We start from the raw sequence: 13,401 nt of genomic DNA on the forward strand, positions 1-13,401 counted from the left end.
TTTGTAGAGGTGGTTTTCTTGGGGCAAAATATGACACACATTTTTGAAAATGCTGAAGTATGTAGTAGATCCAGACCTTTTCCCAGGAATGCCTCTAGTCATTGCAGATAAAACTCTGTTGATACAGATCCCGTGTGCACAGGGGGGAATTTTATAAAATTTTTGGTCATTGTTTCACCCATAGTAATATTGAGATCTAGCCTGAGATGCTCCACCACACATCGTTCCTTTCTGTGCGATACCAATGATTCTACACAGCTACCCAAATTAGTGAAGCTCTCCTTGCTGCTCGATGTTGAGATTATAAGAAATTAAGGGGGGCGGATTTGTTATTTTTATGTTTGCTTTACAGTTGGACTGTGCATTAGACAACCCAGAAGAGTCAGGAGAATGGCAAAGTCAAGCATCCAATACCTTAGCGTCAGTCACTGGTGTGGATTGTCTGACAAGGACGGCCCTACCACTGACCAACTGATGGCCCCACTTTTCTGCCTCTACTGACATGCAAATGAGACCCCACATTGAGTCTCTGCACATGCCCCCTCCCCTCCCCCACAAGCCACCCCTGTTGCAAAGTTAAAGACCTTGAAAAGAATTACGTGGATAACAGCAGCAACTAATGTTATATTCAGACTTTGAAGACTATCCATATAGTCGAGGGGCAGAGGGAGGATGAAGAGAGGGTGGTGCCGTGAAATTATCTGAATGGCATCAATATTCAGCCATTATCTCAATAGCAGACCTAAACCAACCCCCAGATTGTCTATATGGTGGCCAAAATTGGGCATTGATGTAAGATGTGTCCCTAACTAAATTGGCCCCAATCTGAATTTGCATACTATTCTATAACAATCTGCACCCAAATCCCATAGTGCGCAACCCAAAAGGGGGGCTGACCAAGGGAGGTGCATGGGTGGGGCATTCCTAAAATTTGAATGCACTGTTATAGAATACCGGAGATGTGCACCCAAATTGGGTGCTGGTAATTACATCTGGTTTCGGTAGGTGTAAGTCCTGGGCACCAAAATCGTTACTGAATGCTATTCTATAATGGGTGCTCTCATTGTCTTCTTTTTTTTTTTCCATTTAATTATGAGATATCATTTCAAGCAAATAACTACTTACACAACATAGGATACAAAAATCCGTGATAAAGGAAAATATTCAACAATAGAAAAAACATATTATCCTCTCTTAGCCCCCAATACCGGGATCCTACAGTAATTACAGAGAGCTAAAATATTTATCAGAAACAATACATAAACCATTAGCCTAATTGGTAAGGAGGCCTCACTTTGCCCCTCCTTTTCGGCATGACAGTAAATCAGGCAACCACAAAATCGGCAAAACGCAGGAGCAGCCAGCCTAGCGTCTGCTTGCGTGGGCCATCGTGGATCCTCAATGGGTGCTCATTTTTGAGTGTCCATTGTACAATAGCATTGAGCCCTGATTTTTGAGCACCATTTACTGAATCTAGCTTAGATATTTAGAAGGGGCAGCCCTAATCACATTATACCTAACTTCAGCTCTGCCGACATCAGCTTTGGGAGGGATCAGACGGCAGTATTGATAGGCTCTTTCCTAGTAATATCTTATCTAATGTAATTTCTTATGTTTGACTGTATTTTACATATCATCATATATTATTGCACCCCTTTTCAATCTTTCTTTGATTTTGTTTTTATGAATTGCTATTGTACATCATTTTGATAGGATACTGGTTCACAAAAGGCAGTTAAGTTAGTTTTTATAAATAAGTATGACACAGAGAGGAGCATTTTCGATATGACGTCTAAGTCCGACTTTGGACATTTTGGAAAAAACATCCAAAATCTGAATAGGAAAGAAGGTCATTTTCCAAAAGAAAAACGTCTATCTTTTGTTTTCAAAAATACTGTTTTGAACAAGGTTTTATGATCTGGACATTTTGTTTTTTGGTCCATTTTCAAACAAAAAATGTCCAAGTGCAAAACACACAAAATCAAGCCATTGGGATGTAGGAGGAGCCAGCATTTTTAGTAGACTGGTTCCACAGACATCCCAGGAAAGCAAGAGGGCACCCTAGGGGGCATTGCAGTGGACTTCATAAAATGCACCCAGGTACACATCTCACCATTGCTCCCTTATCTTGTCTGCTGAGCCCCCCAACCCCCCCCCCAAACCCACTACCATAGCCCTTACGGGTGAAGGGGGCACCTATATGTGGGTACAGTGAGTTTCTGGTGAGTTTTGGAGGGCTCGCAGTTTCCTCCATAAGTGTAACAGGTAGGGAGAGGTATGGGCCTGGGTTCACCTGCCGGCAGTGCACTGCACTCACCACTAGACTATTCCAGGGATCTGCATTCTCTTCTAATGGACCTGAGTATAACATCAGAGGTTTGCATAGAGGTTGGCAAGTAATTTTTTTAATCATATTTTTTGGGGGGTGGAAGGGGGTTAGTGACCACTGGGGGAGTAAGGGGAAGTCACCCCTGATTCCCTGCAGTGGTCATCTAGTCATTTCGGGCACCTTTTTGTGCCTTTTTCATTCTAAAAAACATGTCTAGCTCAAAACATCTTAGTGTTAGTCTTGGACAGTTTTGTTCTGTTCCATTATGGATGAAAAACGTCTAAGTGTTAGGAACGCCCAAATCCCACCCATAGGCAGTCGGTGGCCCAACTGTTTGGGAAGGCTAAAGGGGGCGGGGTTAGGGGTGGGGCCAGGGGTGGAGCTTACATCCATAATTGTCTAACACAGAAAAAAAATTAGTAAAAATAAAAGTCACAATTAATACCATTTATTAAATTTAGATATTAGATATGTATCATATGGCAAAGAATAAAGTGGTTTCTCAAAGCATATACTAACCACAATCTCTCAACTGCAAAACACTATGCACAACTTTGTCCAAAAACACACTCAGAACCTTACTGTACCATAAATATTACACTGGGCAGACCCTAATACACCTTAGAATAATGTCTGTACCTTTCTGCTACATTTTCTTGGTCTGGGGTAACTCAGGTGTCCATTTTCTTAAATCAAACTTATATCAAACTGTCCTATTATTTCTATAATCACAAGAAATTGATTTCCCTCCTCCATTTGGCAATTATGAATTTTTACATTTTGTAATACAGAAATATTTAACTGTACAAAATAGGTGCAACAAAACTAATGTTTGTTTCAAGTTCTGCCAACCAACTGTAGATACCAAACTACGAAACAATCCTTTTTTCCACCGTTATCAAATGAATGTCCCTTCATCTCTCAAACCCCCATGAAAGAAAACTGAACTGGTCGCTTTCTGTGCATGAATAAATTATTTGTGTGTGTATGTGTGTGCTCTCCTCACTTTGTACAAATTTCGTCCTTCTCGTGAACTGAGCCACCCATCATGGGGGTCAGTGGCCCAACTGTTTGGGGAGGCTAAAGGGGGTGGGGTTAGGGGTAGGGCCAGTGGTGGAGCTTAAATCCATAATTGTCTGATAACACGCAGAAAAAATAAATAAATAAAAGTCACAATTAATACCTTTTATTAAATTTAGATATTAGAAGATATGTATCATATGTTTAAGAATAAAGTGGTTGATCAAAGCATATTCTAACCACAATCGCTCAACTGCAAAACACTATGCACAAATTTGTCCAAAAACACACTCAGAACCTTACTGTACCATAAATATTACACTGGGCAGACCTAATACACCAATATACCACCCATACGGAAAATGCAGACCGTCAACAATATGAAACAAGGGATCATATCATCACAATTCTCATGTAGAGCCACAAAACACCCTAATTCATGTTTAATGTAGGATAAAATGCCATAAATAAGTAAATAAATATAAACTTTTAATGTTGAGCACCTGATTCTCAAAGTGGACATATTCCAAACACTATAATGAAAATAAAATGATCTTTTCTACCTTTGTTGTCTGGTGACTTTTTCTCATCATGCTGGCCCAGTATCTGTTCTGCTGCTATATGTCCTCAGTGCAGGTCAGGAAGTCATCCTCCTTAAATATCTCCCTGGCAACCCAGGACACCTCCAGCCAACCCACCCTGCTTTCCCAGCAGTAAGGTAAACAAACCATAAATCAATTTCTACAACTGCTAGAGGGCTTTCACTGCAGCTCCTGCTGTGAGGATGGAGGTAAATCAACAATTTAATCCCCTCAGAGCAGCTGGACTCCACAGCTGATCCATTCTGCTGCAGCAGGGGGGAGGCTTAGCCTCTCCAAGCCTCTTATACCGGGCGCCTATGATCCTACCCTTAATACGCCCCTGACATGCTCCCTTGTGATTTGAGCACACTTCTGACGGACTTCATAGAAAAAAGTCTAAAAACTGGTTTTAAAAATACCAATTTGGACGTTTTTGTGAGAAAAACATCCAAATGTAGATTTATGCCACTTTTTGGACGTTTCTCTCTTTTGAAAATGAGCCCAAGAGTATGCTAACATTGCCACCTGTTATTTCATTTTTTTTTTTGTAAGAAGCAGCATCAGGCTTTTAAAACTTAATACTTGCTACCAGTAAGCTTAGAGATTAGAGTTTTAGTCTCCCTGAGACTGTCAGAGTGATTTTTGGATTTTCTTTAGAATGAGCAACAGTAACTTTGGATGTCTGATGTGATTTTGCTCTAGGTATGGCGTGTGCTTGATAGGTGTGAGAAGAGAAGATAATAAGAGTATCCTGCTAAATCCAGGGCCCAGACACATCATGGCAGCAGCAGACACCTGCTTTTATATCAACATCACTAAGGAGGAAAACTCAGCTTTTATATTCAAACAGGAGGAAAAGCAGAAGAAGAAAGGGTTTTCTGGGCGGGGATGGTACGACGGGCCCTCCAGGCTGCCTGTTCATAGTATCATTGCCAGCATGGGTGAGTACCACAGGAATGAAAGATTTGGATTGTAGATGTAAATAGCTTTCCACATCCACAGTGTTGGTAGCTGCCCTGGAGAGCTTCAATCTAAGGATTAGATTTACTAACGTGTTAAGGCAAGTAAAGGAATTTAATGCATGTATTTTTTAATATAAGCTCCATTACCTGCACTCAAGAGTAGCCTCCTTTAAATAGTATACCATGTTGCTCTCAAGGGTAGCCTCCATTAAATAACACACCTTGCCGCATTCAAAGGTAACCTCCTTTATATAGTACACCATGCCCCACGAAAATGCTAGTGAAAAAAAACCCTCTCAGAATTCAAATTCTAAGCACCAAATCCTGCTGGGGAAGCTCTCATCCCCCACCGCCCCTCCCGACTTGCACTGCTTACCCGATGCTTGCACCACATCCTGTTAGTGAAAATAAACTGTCAGAGTTACAAACTGGTGGGAAGATGGTCGAAAGCCACGCGCTGTTCCAAACAGCATTCTAAAAATAGCACTGGAACAGCACAGGGCTATTATCAGAGATAATAGAATGCAAATTTAAGCACACTATTATCTCTGATCATAGGGTAAAGTGCTTGAGGATTGTACCTGAGCATGCACTCAGGCACAATTCTCCCACACTTGTTTGACAGGTCTGGGATGTCAAAAGCACAGAACTGTCAAATACAGGGGCTGGAGGTCCATGAGATCACCAGACCCCTAGTGCCCCCACCCGAACCAAGCGACACAAGTTCAGGGGGGGATGGAAATATGGTGGGTCTCCAGCCCCCCTAACCCTCACTAGCATCCCCTCAAATGGAGACCTGGTGGCCCAGTGGGCCGCGGGTTAATCCCCCTGACCTTGTGATTTAGCGGCCCTTCCTTGCCCCCTACCTTCGTTGGAGGAGGGAGGTGGCCTCCCTCCTCTTCCTTCAGCGCCACCTCAAAAATGGCGGCACCCAGTCCTGCCCAGTGTATCCTGGGATGTGCTGGGTGGGGCTTCATACCATATATGGGGTGAAGCCCTGCCCAGCGCATCCCAGGTTGCACTGAGCAGGGCTGAGTGCTGCCATTTTTGAGGTGGCACCGATGGAAGAGGAGGGAGGCCACCTCCCTCCTCTAATAAAAGTAGGGGTGGGGAAGGGCCGCTAGACCACCAGGTCGGAAGGGGAGATTGATCACCAGGGCTCCATTTGAGTGGATGCTAAGGGGGGTTAGGAGGGCTGGAGACCCACCGGATCTCCAGCCCCCCCTGAACCTGGGTCGAGGGGAGTAGAGGTCCACTGGACCTCTAGCCAATGTGTCGGTGGGGGGGGCGGGGTTCCTGCTCCTGGGGGGGGGCTGCTGCATTGGGGGGCATGGGGGGCCTGCTAGCATGCAAATGGTCTGCAAGCCTTAACGCCAGCTCCAAGCTGGTGTAGGGTTTGCCGCGGACTGCGTGCCAATGATTGGCGTGCGGCTCACTGATCATTGCATGCTACTTGCACTAAGAGCCATGTTTGCATGCATTTGCATGCTAGTTGCATTCAGAGCCTGCGAGTGTGTTGCTTCACACTCTCGGGGGCTCTGATCATGGGGTGGGTAGCAAACGCAGGTGCTAGTATGGCTAACAGCCTCTAGCACCTGCGTTTGCTTCTGATCATCGGCCCATCTGAGCGCCCAGTCCTGCTAAGGAAGCTCTCTTCTCCCTCCTCCCCTCCATACATACACTGCTTTATTCAAAATGCTTCAGGCATACCTGTTAATCAGCCAGGATTTGCACCCTTGAAGGACTTTTCTATTGAACCTACAACTGCAAAGATCCTGTAAATGCACTCTAACCCCAGAAAGTGCAATTCCTGAATGCTGAACCCTGAAAAAATGCATGTGGAGTGAAGCACAATGGAGGAGGCTGCTCTTAAAGACTCACCTGTTTTGAAAAGGCCTTTTCTATTCACTTCGGCCAGACGGCTCCCGCGGAATCCACTTGCCCTCTGGTCTTTCCTTTCTCTACCTCTCCCCTATCCTGCATCCTTTTCTCTGTTCTGTTAAATTATAGCATTCCTTTCCTATTACTCTCGTTGTTTTAGTTTTGTACATCACTTTGCTATCTTAATAAATCAAATCAAAATTAAATCCCTGTTTGGCAGGTAAGAAAAAGGGGGAGGGGTAGGAGCAAAAATCTAGAGCAGAGAAAAAACATCCTGGTGAATGTAAGCAGTTGGAGCAGCAAGCAAAATGGTGATTATACCCTTGCGAATGCCCCTCTTGATGCTCCTTGTTACGTCTGTGCTCTCCTCGCCCTCTGGTGGCCAGTACAGGTGGCTGCTATGGACCATCACCCGTTCCAGATTTTAGCTGAGTCCGGTCCGGATCTTCCAGGCTGCCAGGTTTTGCTTGCTTGGATTGAGCCTGCACAGCCACCATAGCTTCCTGGTGATTGCTGCAGCTGAGTCTTTCCTGTCTGGGCTATTAGCCATTTTGAAACTCTCTGGCTTTGCCTTTGCATTGCGTCTAAGGCCCTGGTATGTTAGTGCTGGTTGCTCTGCTGCCTAGTTTTGAATCCTTGCCTTGATTCTTGTCTGTTCTTGCCAGTCAGTGTGTAGTTAGATTAGGTTGTAGTTAGTTTGCTAGTCTTGTCTCTGGGCTTTAGTTTTGTGTTTAGTCCTTGTCTGTTTGTATCCTGCTGGCTGCTCTGCAGCTTTTAGTTCTGTGTCTTGTTAGTCAGTGTTTTGTTCCCTGTTTCAGTGGCTGCTTGCAGCTTCCAGTTTCTGTCCCCTAGCTTGTCCTGTCCCTGCCTTGTGTTGTATTGTCTAGCCCAGTTCCCTGCCTTGCTGCCCATGTTCCTTCCTTTCCCCTCTTACACTCAGTCCCTGTGCTGCCTAGCTGTTATCCAGCTCCTGCCCTGCCCTGCAAAGTCCTGTCAGCCACCGGAAGCTGGGAGCTTAACTCCTGGTGGAAAGTGGCCAGGTACAGGTGAAGCCTAACTGTTGACAGTGTTCTGCCTTGCCCCTGGTGTGGGGTGGTTTTGCCTGCCACTGCTGCTCCTCGGCAGTGGCCCAAGGGCTCACAACCCAGTTCCAGATTTGAAAACGTGACACTCCTAATCTCTACCCACCTTAACACTGTCTTTTAGACTTCTCTTTCCTAACTGTAGCTACCTCTCCCCTCTTTACTACCTCCCATTTTCTTATCCCTGTTTTAACCTGCTTAGATCCACCTCCAAGTCTCCCAGTCCCTTCTTTCCTACCTGTCTCCTCTTCCCCCTCCCTGTTGCTCCAAAGCCCTTTCCCCAGCCAAGTGCCAGGCTGCTGGCTGTTTGTGTGTCTGACTTCACTTTGTGTTAAGGTCAGTTCCTTTCTCAGCAAAAGTAAGAAAAGAAAGGATAGAACCAAGCTGATGTCTACACTCAGTGTATTTTCCAAATGTAGACATGGTGCATGTGGAATCTAGACTAGAACAGTTATGTCCACATAGAATAGAGGGCGATAGTCAACAGCGTTAATGGGCAGCCAACACAGATTTTATTTTTCACTGCACAGCAATTTTGCATATATCTTAGACCGCTTTATCTGCAAAACTACCAGTTATATATGCAGAAAAGAGGAATGGTTTCCAGTGGGGTGAGGATGGCACAAAAAACAGACATTCAATGACTTCTAAATATATAAATTATAACTGCTATTTACCCATCAGTACTTGGATGCATAACTTTAAACTGGCATTTTTACCGTATTGATTTTAAACTGTTAGTATTGACTCATAGGGCTTACAATGAGCTAGAATTGTCACCTCTAGCGGGTTTGTTGTGTAAATACTTTGCATCACGAATCTTGCGCTCGGCAGAATTTCTTTTGTTGGTCATTCCTGCAGTGAAAGATGCCTTGTTTGTGTCTACGAGATGAAAAGCCTGTTTATGTTTAACATCTTTGTTATGGAATTCCCTTTCTTTGACTTTGAGGGGAAGTCAGTCTTCGGTACGTTTTAAGCGCCTATTGAAGGCACATTTTTTTCCATCTGCATTTAATACCATCCTTCCAGATGATTAGAGAGTGAACAGGTAGAGTTTTGTTTGTTTATTTGTTAACTTGATTGCTGTTAGATTTATGTTCTTTAAAGTGTGTGTGGTTCTATCCTTTTTTAAATAGATTACTTTTCTTGATTGTTTTTAATTTTTTTTTTCATTGTAAACCATTGTGATCTTATGAATTTAAGCTAAGCGGTATAGCAAATGAAATAAACTATAACTATCGGTTTCAAAGTCATCGCTTTTTATAGCGTTAAACGTCCAACATACACATTTAAACAGAGGTTGTACTGCTGAAAATGTAAATCAACACAGTTCATTGTTCATTTTATCAATGTCCATCTTCTCTTTCCCTGATATACCTTAGAGTAGTAGTTTGTATGAACTGCAAAAGATATTGGTTTGACAAGCACATGAATTTAGCATGCTTTATAATACTGCATTAGTCCCTGCACCGACCAGTCTCTCTGCTGTTTTGAACAAACTGTATGTTCGGGGTGCTGCTGGGCCCTAAAATGAATTCTCTGTTGATAACAGCTCTTTTCTGATATATTTATAGTCTTGTGGTGACATTTTTGGACAATATCTACCCTTTAACTGGAAATAAAGCAAGTCACATTCCTCTGATTTTTTTTTTGTTCTCTTTTCAATTACTCTCTAAAGTAAAGAGAACAAGAGAGAGAGAGAGAGAGAGAAATCCAAAGGCAGCAGCACAGTAATAGCAGTTATCACAGAAACAGCCCAATGCAGTAGCCTTGAATTTTATGGGTTTTGTTGCATTGGTATATTACCGTCTTCCAGGGCACTTGGTCACGGTGTTCTAGGTCACATTTAGCAAAAATAAGACTTTAGTGTCTGACTGATTTCGGCATGTAAAAAATACCTTTTTCTATTTCAAGGAAATGATTATAGATCTCAACCCAGCATGTGCAGTAAGGGCTGGAATGAAGGTAGATAGCGTTCTAGATGTGCACCTCTGCCGCCTGCACTCCCAGCATTTAGTGCCCCGCCTCTTTTCCCATCCTTCTTCCCTCCCCCGGCATCTGCCTACCAACCTCCTTCTCAAATATCCATTTGCTTTGCTTTTCCTCCACCTTAGCCCCAGCATGTCCCTCCATTTTCACCTTCCCATGAATGTGTTCTTGCTTCTCAGTCCGTCAGCATCAGTCCCCTTCTTCCATCCCCAGCCTTTGCATCAGCCACTATCCCCCTTCTCCCTGCTTCTTTTCAAGCCCCTTCTCCCCCCCCCCCCCCCCCAAAAAAAAAAATCTGGCAGCATTTACCCTTTTTCCTACCCCCTGGCCCTGTGTTAGTAGTGAAACTCATTTTCCAATCCCAGAATCACTCCCCCTTCTCCTACTTGCCCCCAGCACCAACACCAGCCTCCATCTGTCAGTGTGAGCCTTCTTCCACACATCAACTCCCAGCCCCAGTTCCTGCACTAGACCCTAGCTCTCTTCTCCTATCCTACCATCTGACAATCAGCAATTTTGTCTGTCTCCTTCCAGTCCAGTATCTCCTATTTCCCTGCTGTTCTCAACATCTCCCCTATCTCATTCCCCCCCCCAAAAAAAATATAGTCCATCATCTTTCCTACCCCTCCCCACATGGTCCAGTATATCCCCCTCACTGCACTCCATGCTCATTCAGCAGCTCTCCCTTTTGCCACCCTCCCCACAATTGTTCTTCCCCTTCTCAAATGCTTGTGATTCCTATCACAGCTCCCATTTGCAATGTGACAATGTCAGCAATAATGAGAAAACTAATACCCTGTGTAGGCTTGGGCTTAGGTCTCTAAAAGTCTGTGCCAGGTCCTGCCTGCACGACAGCAGGAAGTGCGGTCTCCTCTAGTTGACATCAATTACATGAACTCATCCAGCTCCTGCAACTATTTACATCTCTAATTTTTGATGTAGCATGCAACATCTGCACCTTTTGAATGTAGAATCCCAAGTATTCTTAGAAAGAGAAACACTAGAAATGGACAGCACTCATTTCTATATAGTGCCCCAAAATTTAGGTTCAAATTTGACATGCAACTTCCATGCTACAACGGTGAAATGGCAGGTATGTTTATAAATTCACTTAGGCGCTCTTTTACTAAAGGGTTGTTGTCGGCCCAACGCGGCTGCCAGTGGTAGTTCCGCCTACAGCGCCTGCCATTTCCAGCAGTGTGGAAAATAATTCTATAGTTTCTAGCATGACACTAACCTGGCAGTAATTGATGCCCGGTTACCGCGGGAGCCCTTACCACCACCTCAGTGGATGGCGGTAATGCTCCCTCCTGCATGGTCAAATGGTAAGAATAATCTTACTGCATGGCCATGTCTTTTTTAGGGACTCTTTACCTGCTGCGGTAAAAACGGCCCCTGCCACTACTGTAGGGCCCTTTTTACTGTAGCTTGGTGAAAGGACCCCTTAGGCACCAAGTTATGTGCTAGTATGCTTAGGTGCGATTCTGTAACTGCCAGAGAGACATTCACATGGGAGGGCCGTGGGCACATCACAAAGTGGCATGTGCAGCTTATAGAATACCGAGAGTGACTTATGCAGGATGCCACATGTGGAGCAGATTTTTAGAAATGATGTCCAACTCAGAATATGGACGTTCAAGACTGTCCATCATGCATGGACATCCATTTTTGCTGTATTTTAGAACAGTATCTGTATCTAAAATACATGAGAAAGGGTTGTCCAAAGGCTGACTATGTCCAAGATAAATATCCATTCTACAAACTGAAATATCCAAGCTATGTATTGGCAAAACGAGGGGCATGGAAAGCTGTGTGGCTGCAGAGTAATGTCCATATTATAAATGGTCACATGGACATCAATCTGAAGGAATAGCCTAATGGTTAGAGCAGTATGCTGAGACCCAGAGGTTGCCAGTTGGAATCCTGCTGCAGCAGTTTGTAATCTTTCCTTTTTTTCTAAAATTCTGAGCTCTCCAGGGACAGAAAAATACCTACTGTGACTTCTCTTACTCCATCCAGTGGAGAACTGCTTAATCAGAGCAAAACGGACGTCCATCTTTGAAGATGTCACCCCTTCCTCTTCTGCAACCTGATTGGATGTCCATATTTCAGCCCCTCCCTAGTTCCACCCAGAACACACCCAGACTATGCCCCCTTGCCATATAGACACACAGCAATTTTAAACATCCATATCCTGGCTTTATAAAATTGGGATTTGGACATCCATGCCATATGGATGTCTAAATGTCGGTTGTGACAAAACAGTGGGTTTGTAAGCCTGCAAACTGTATTAGTTCTTGAAGTGTATTTCTCTAGTTTGGCCAGCAGATGGTCCATCTTTTATGTTTAAAGCTATTACAAATAAATGACTATTCCTTCTTTAGTTTAACAAAAAGAGGAAGTAACCTGCAGTAATGTGACCAGCTACTTTTTAAAAATGTTGTTCTGGGCTCTGATTGGCCCAGGAGCTCAAATTCAGTCTGGAAATACTGGATTTTTCTCCAGTCTCAGCTTTGAAGTAGAGAGAGAGAGACCTTTTTACTGAGACCCTGTGAGCAGTTATATTCTGTAACCTGTAAGCAGCTATATTTCCTGTACTTCCCAGGTACTATCCAGTTAATAACAAAATGTTTAGATAGTTTTATAATTGATCCTTATTCAGTTACCTGTTATTTGCTTGTTATTTTCCATCTGTTTTTATAGTTCAATATTTTTTATAACAATAAATGTTTTAGTGTATTGACTCTGCTTGTCTGGACTGACTAAGAATACTGGTGGTTTGTGTGTTGGGTCTGTGAGTGCTTTCTAGGAACTATGTGACCACTGAGAGTGTGGCCCCAGTATCCTAGAAATCACCGGGGATAACTTGAGAACAGTAGACTCGACCAGAGGCAGTTGGGACCCAGTCGGTGGGAGGAGGGTGCTAGTGGACCTAAGCTGTGCTGGGGATAGACCCTCTAAGTAGCCGCAGGGTTAGCCCCAGGTGAGTGGCTAGTTGTTTCGTGACACTAGTTTTCAGACATTCAAAACATGAATAGAGCTTGTAAAATAAGGGCCATAGGCATGCGCATTTATGCCTACTATTGGCATTGCATAAGTAGGTATGCCTAAATGTTGTTGCATAACTGCCAGTTTACGCTAGTATTCTATAATGGATTATAACCTCAGATTGTACTTGGTCTCCAAACTAGAACCTCACTTTTCTTTTATAAGAATTGTCTTTTGTCTCTTGAACTTTAATAGCATTTTTGCTTTGTTGCCTCTATCCATTCAATAAGGAAACATTTCTGTATATTATGGCTGAACCCAATCCCTTCCAGTTCTAAGCTCTGTTAAAGATGTACAGTGGGGGAAATAAGTATTTGATCCCTTGCTGATTTTGTAAGTTTGCCCACTGACAAAGACATGAGCAGCCCATAATTGAAGGGTAGGTTATTGGTAACAGTGAGAGATAGCACATCACAAATTAAATCCGGAAAATCACATTGTGGAAAGTATATGAATTTATTTGCATTCTGCAGAGGGAAATAAGTATTTGATCCCCCACCAACCAGTAA

General features: G+C 43.6%; 1 protein-coding gene across 2 annotated transcripts in view; it reads left to right on the top strand.

Moving 5' to 3' along the window:
- KCNT1 (potassium sodium-activated channel subfamily T member 1) overlaps positions 1–13,401 on the top strand; it is a 418,934-nt gene that overhangs the window by 338,329 nt on the left and 67,204 nt on the right. For both annotated transcript variants that reach the window (XM_030207584.1, XM_030207586.1), the window contains one exon: positions 4,633–4,871. In XM_030207584.1, coding sequence (XP_030063444.1) covers positions 4,633–4,871 — 239 coding nt within the window. The remainder of the gene's footprint in view (positions 1–4,632; positions 4,872–13,401) is intronic.

This window comes from Microcaecilia unicolor, chromosome 6 (genome assembly GCF_901765095.1).
Source record: "Microcaecilia unicolor chromosome 6, aMicUni1.1, whole genome shotgun sequence".
Classification (NCBI taxonomy): domain Eukaryota; kingdom Metazoa; phylum Chordata; class Amphibia; order Gymnophiona; family Siphonopidae; genus Microcaecilia; species Microcaecilia unicolor.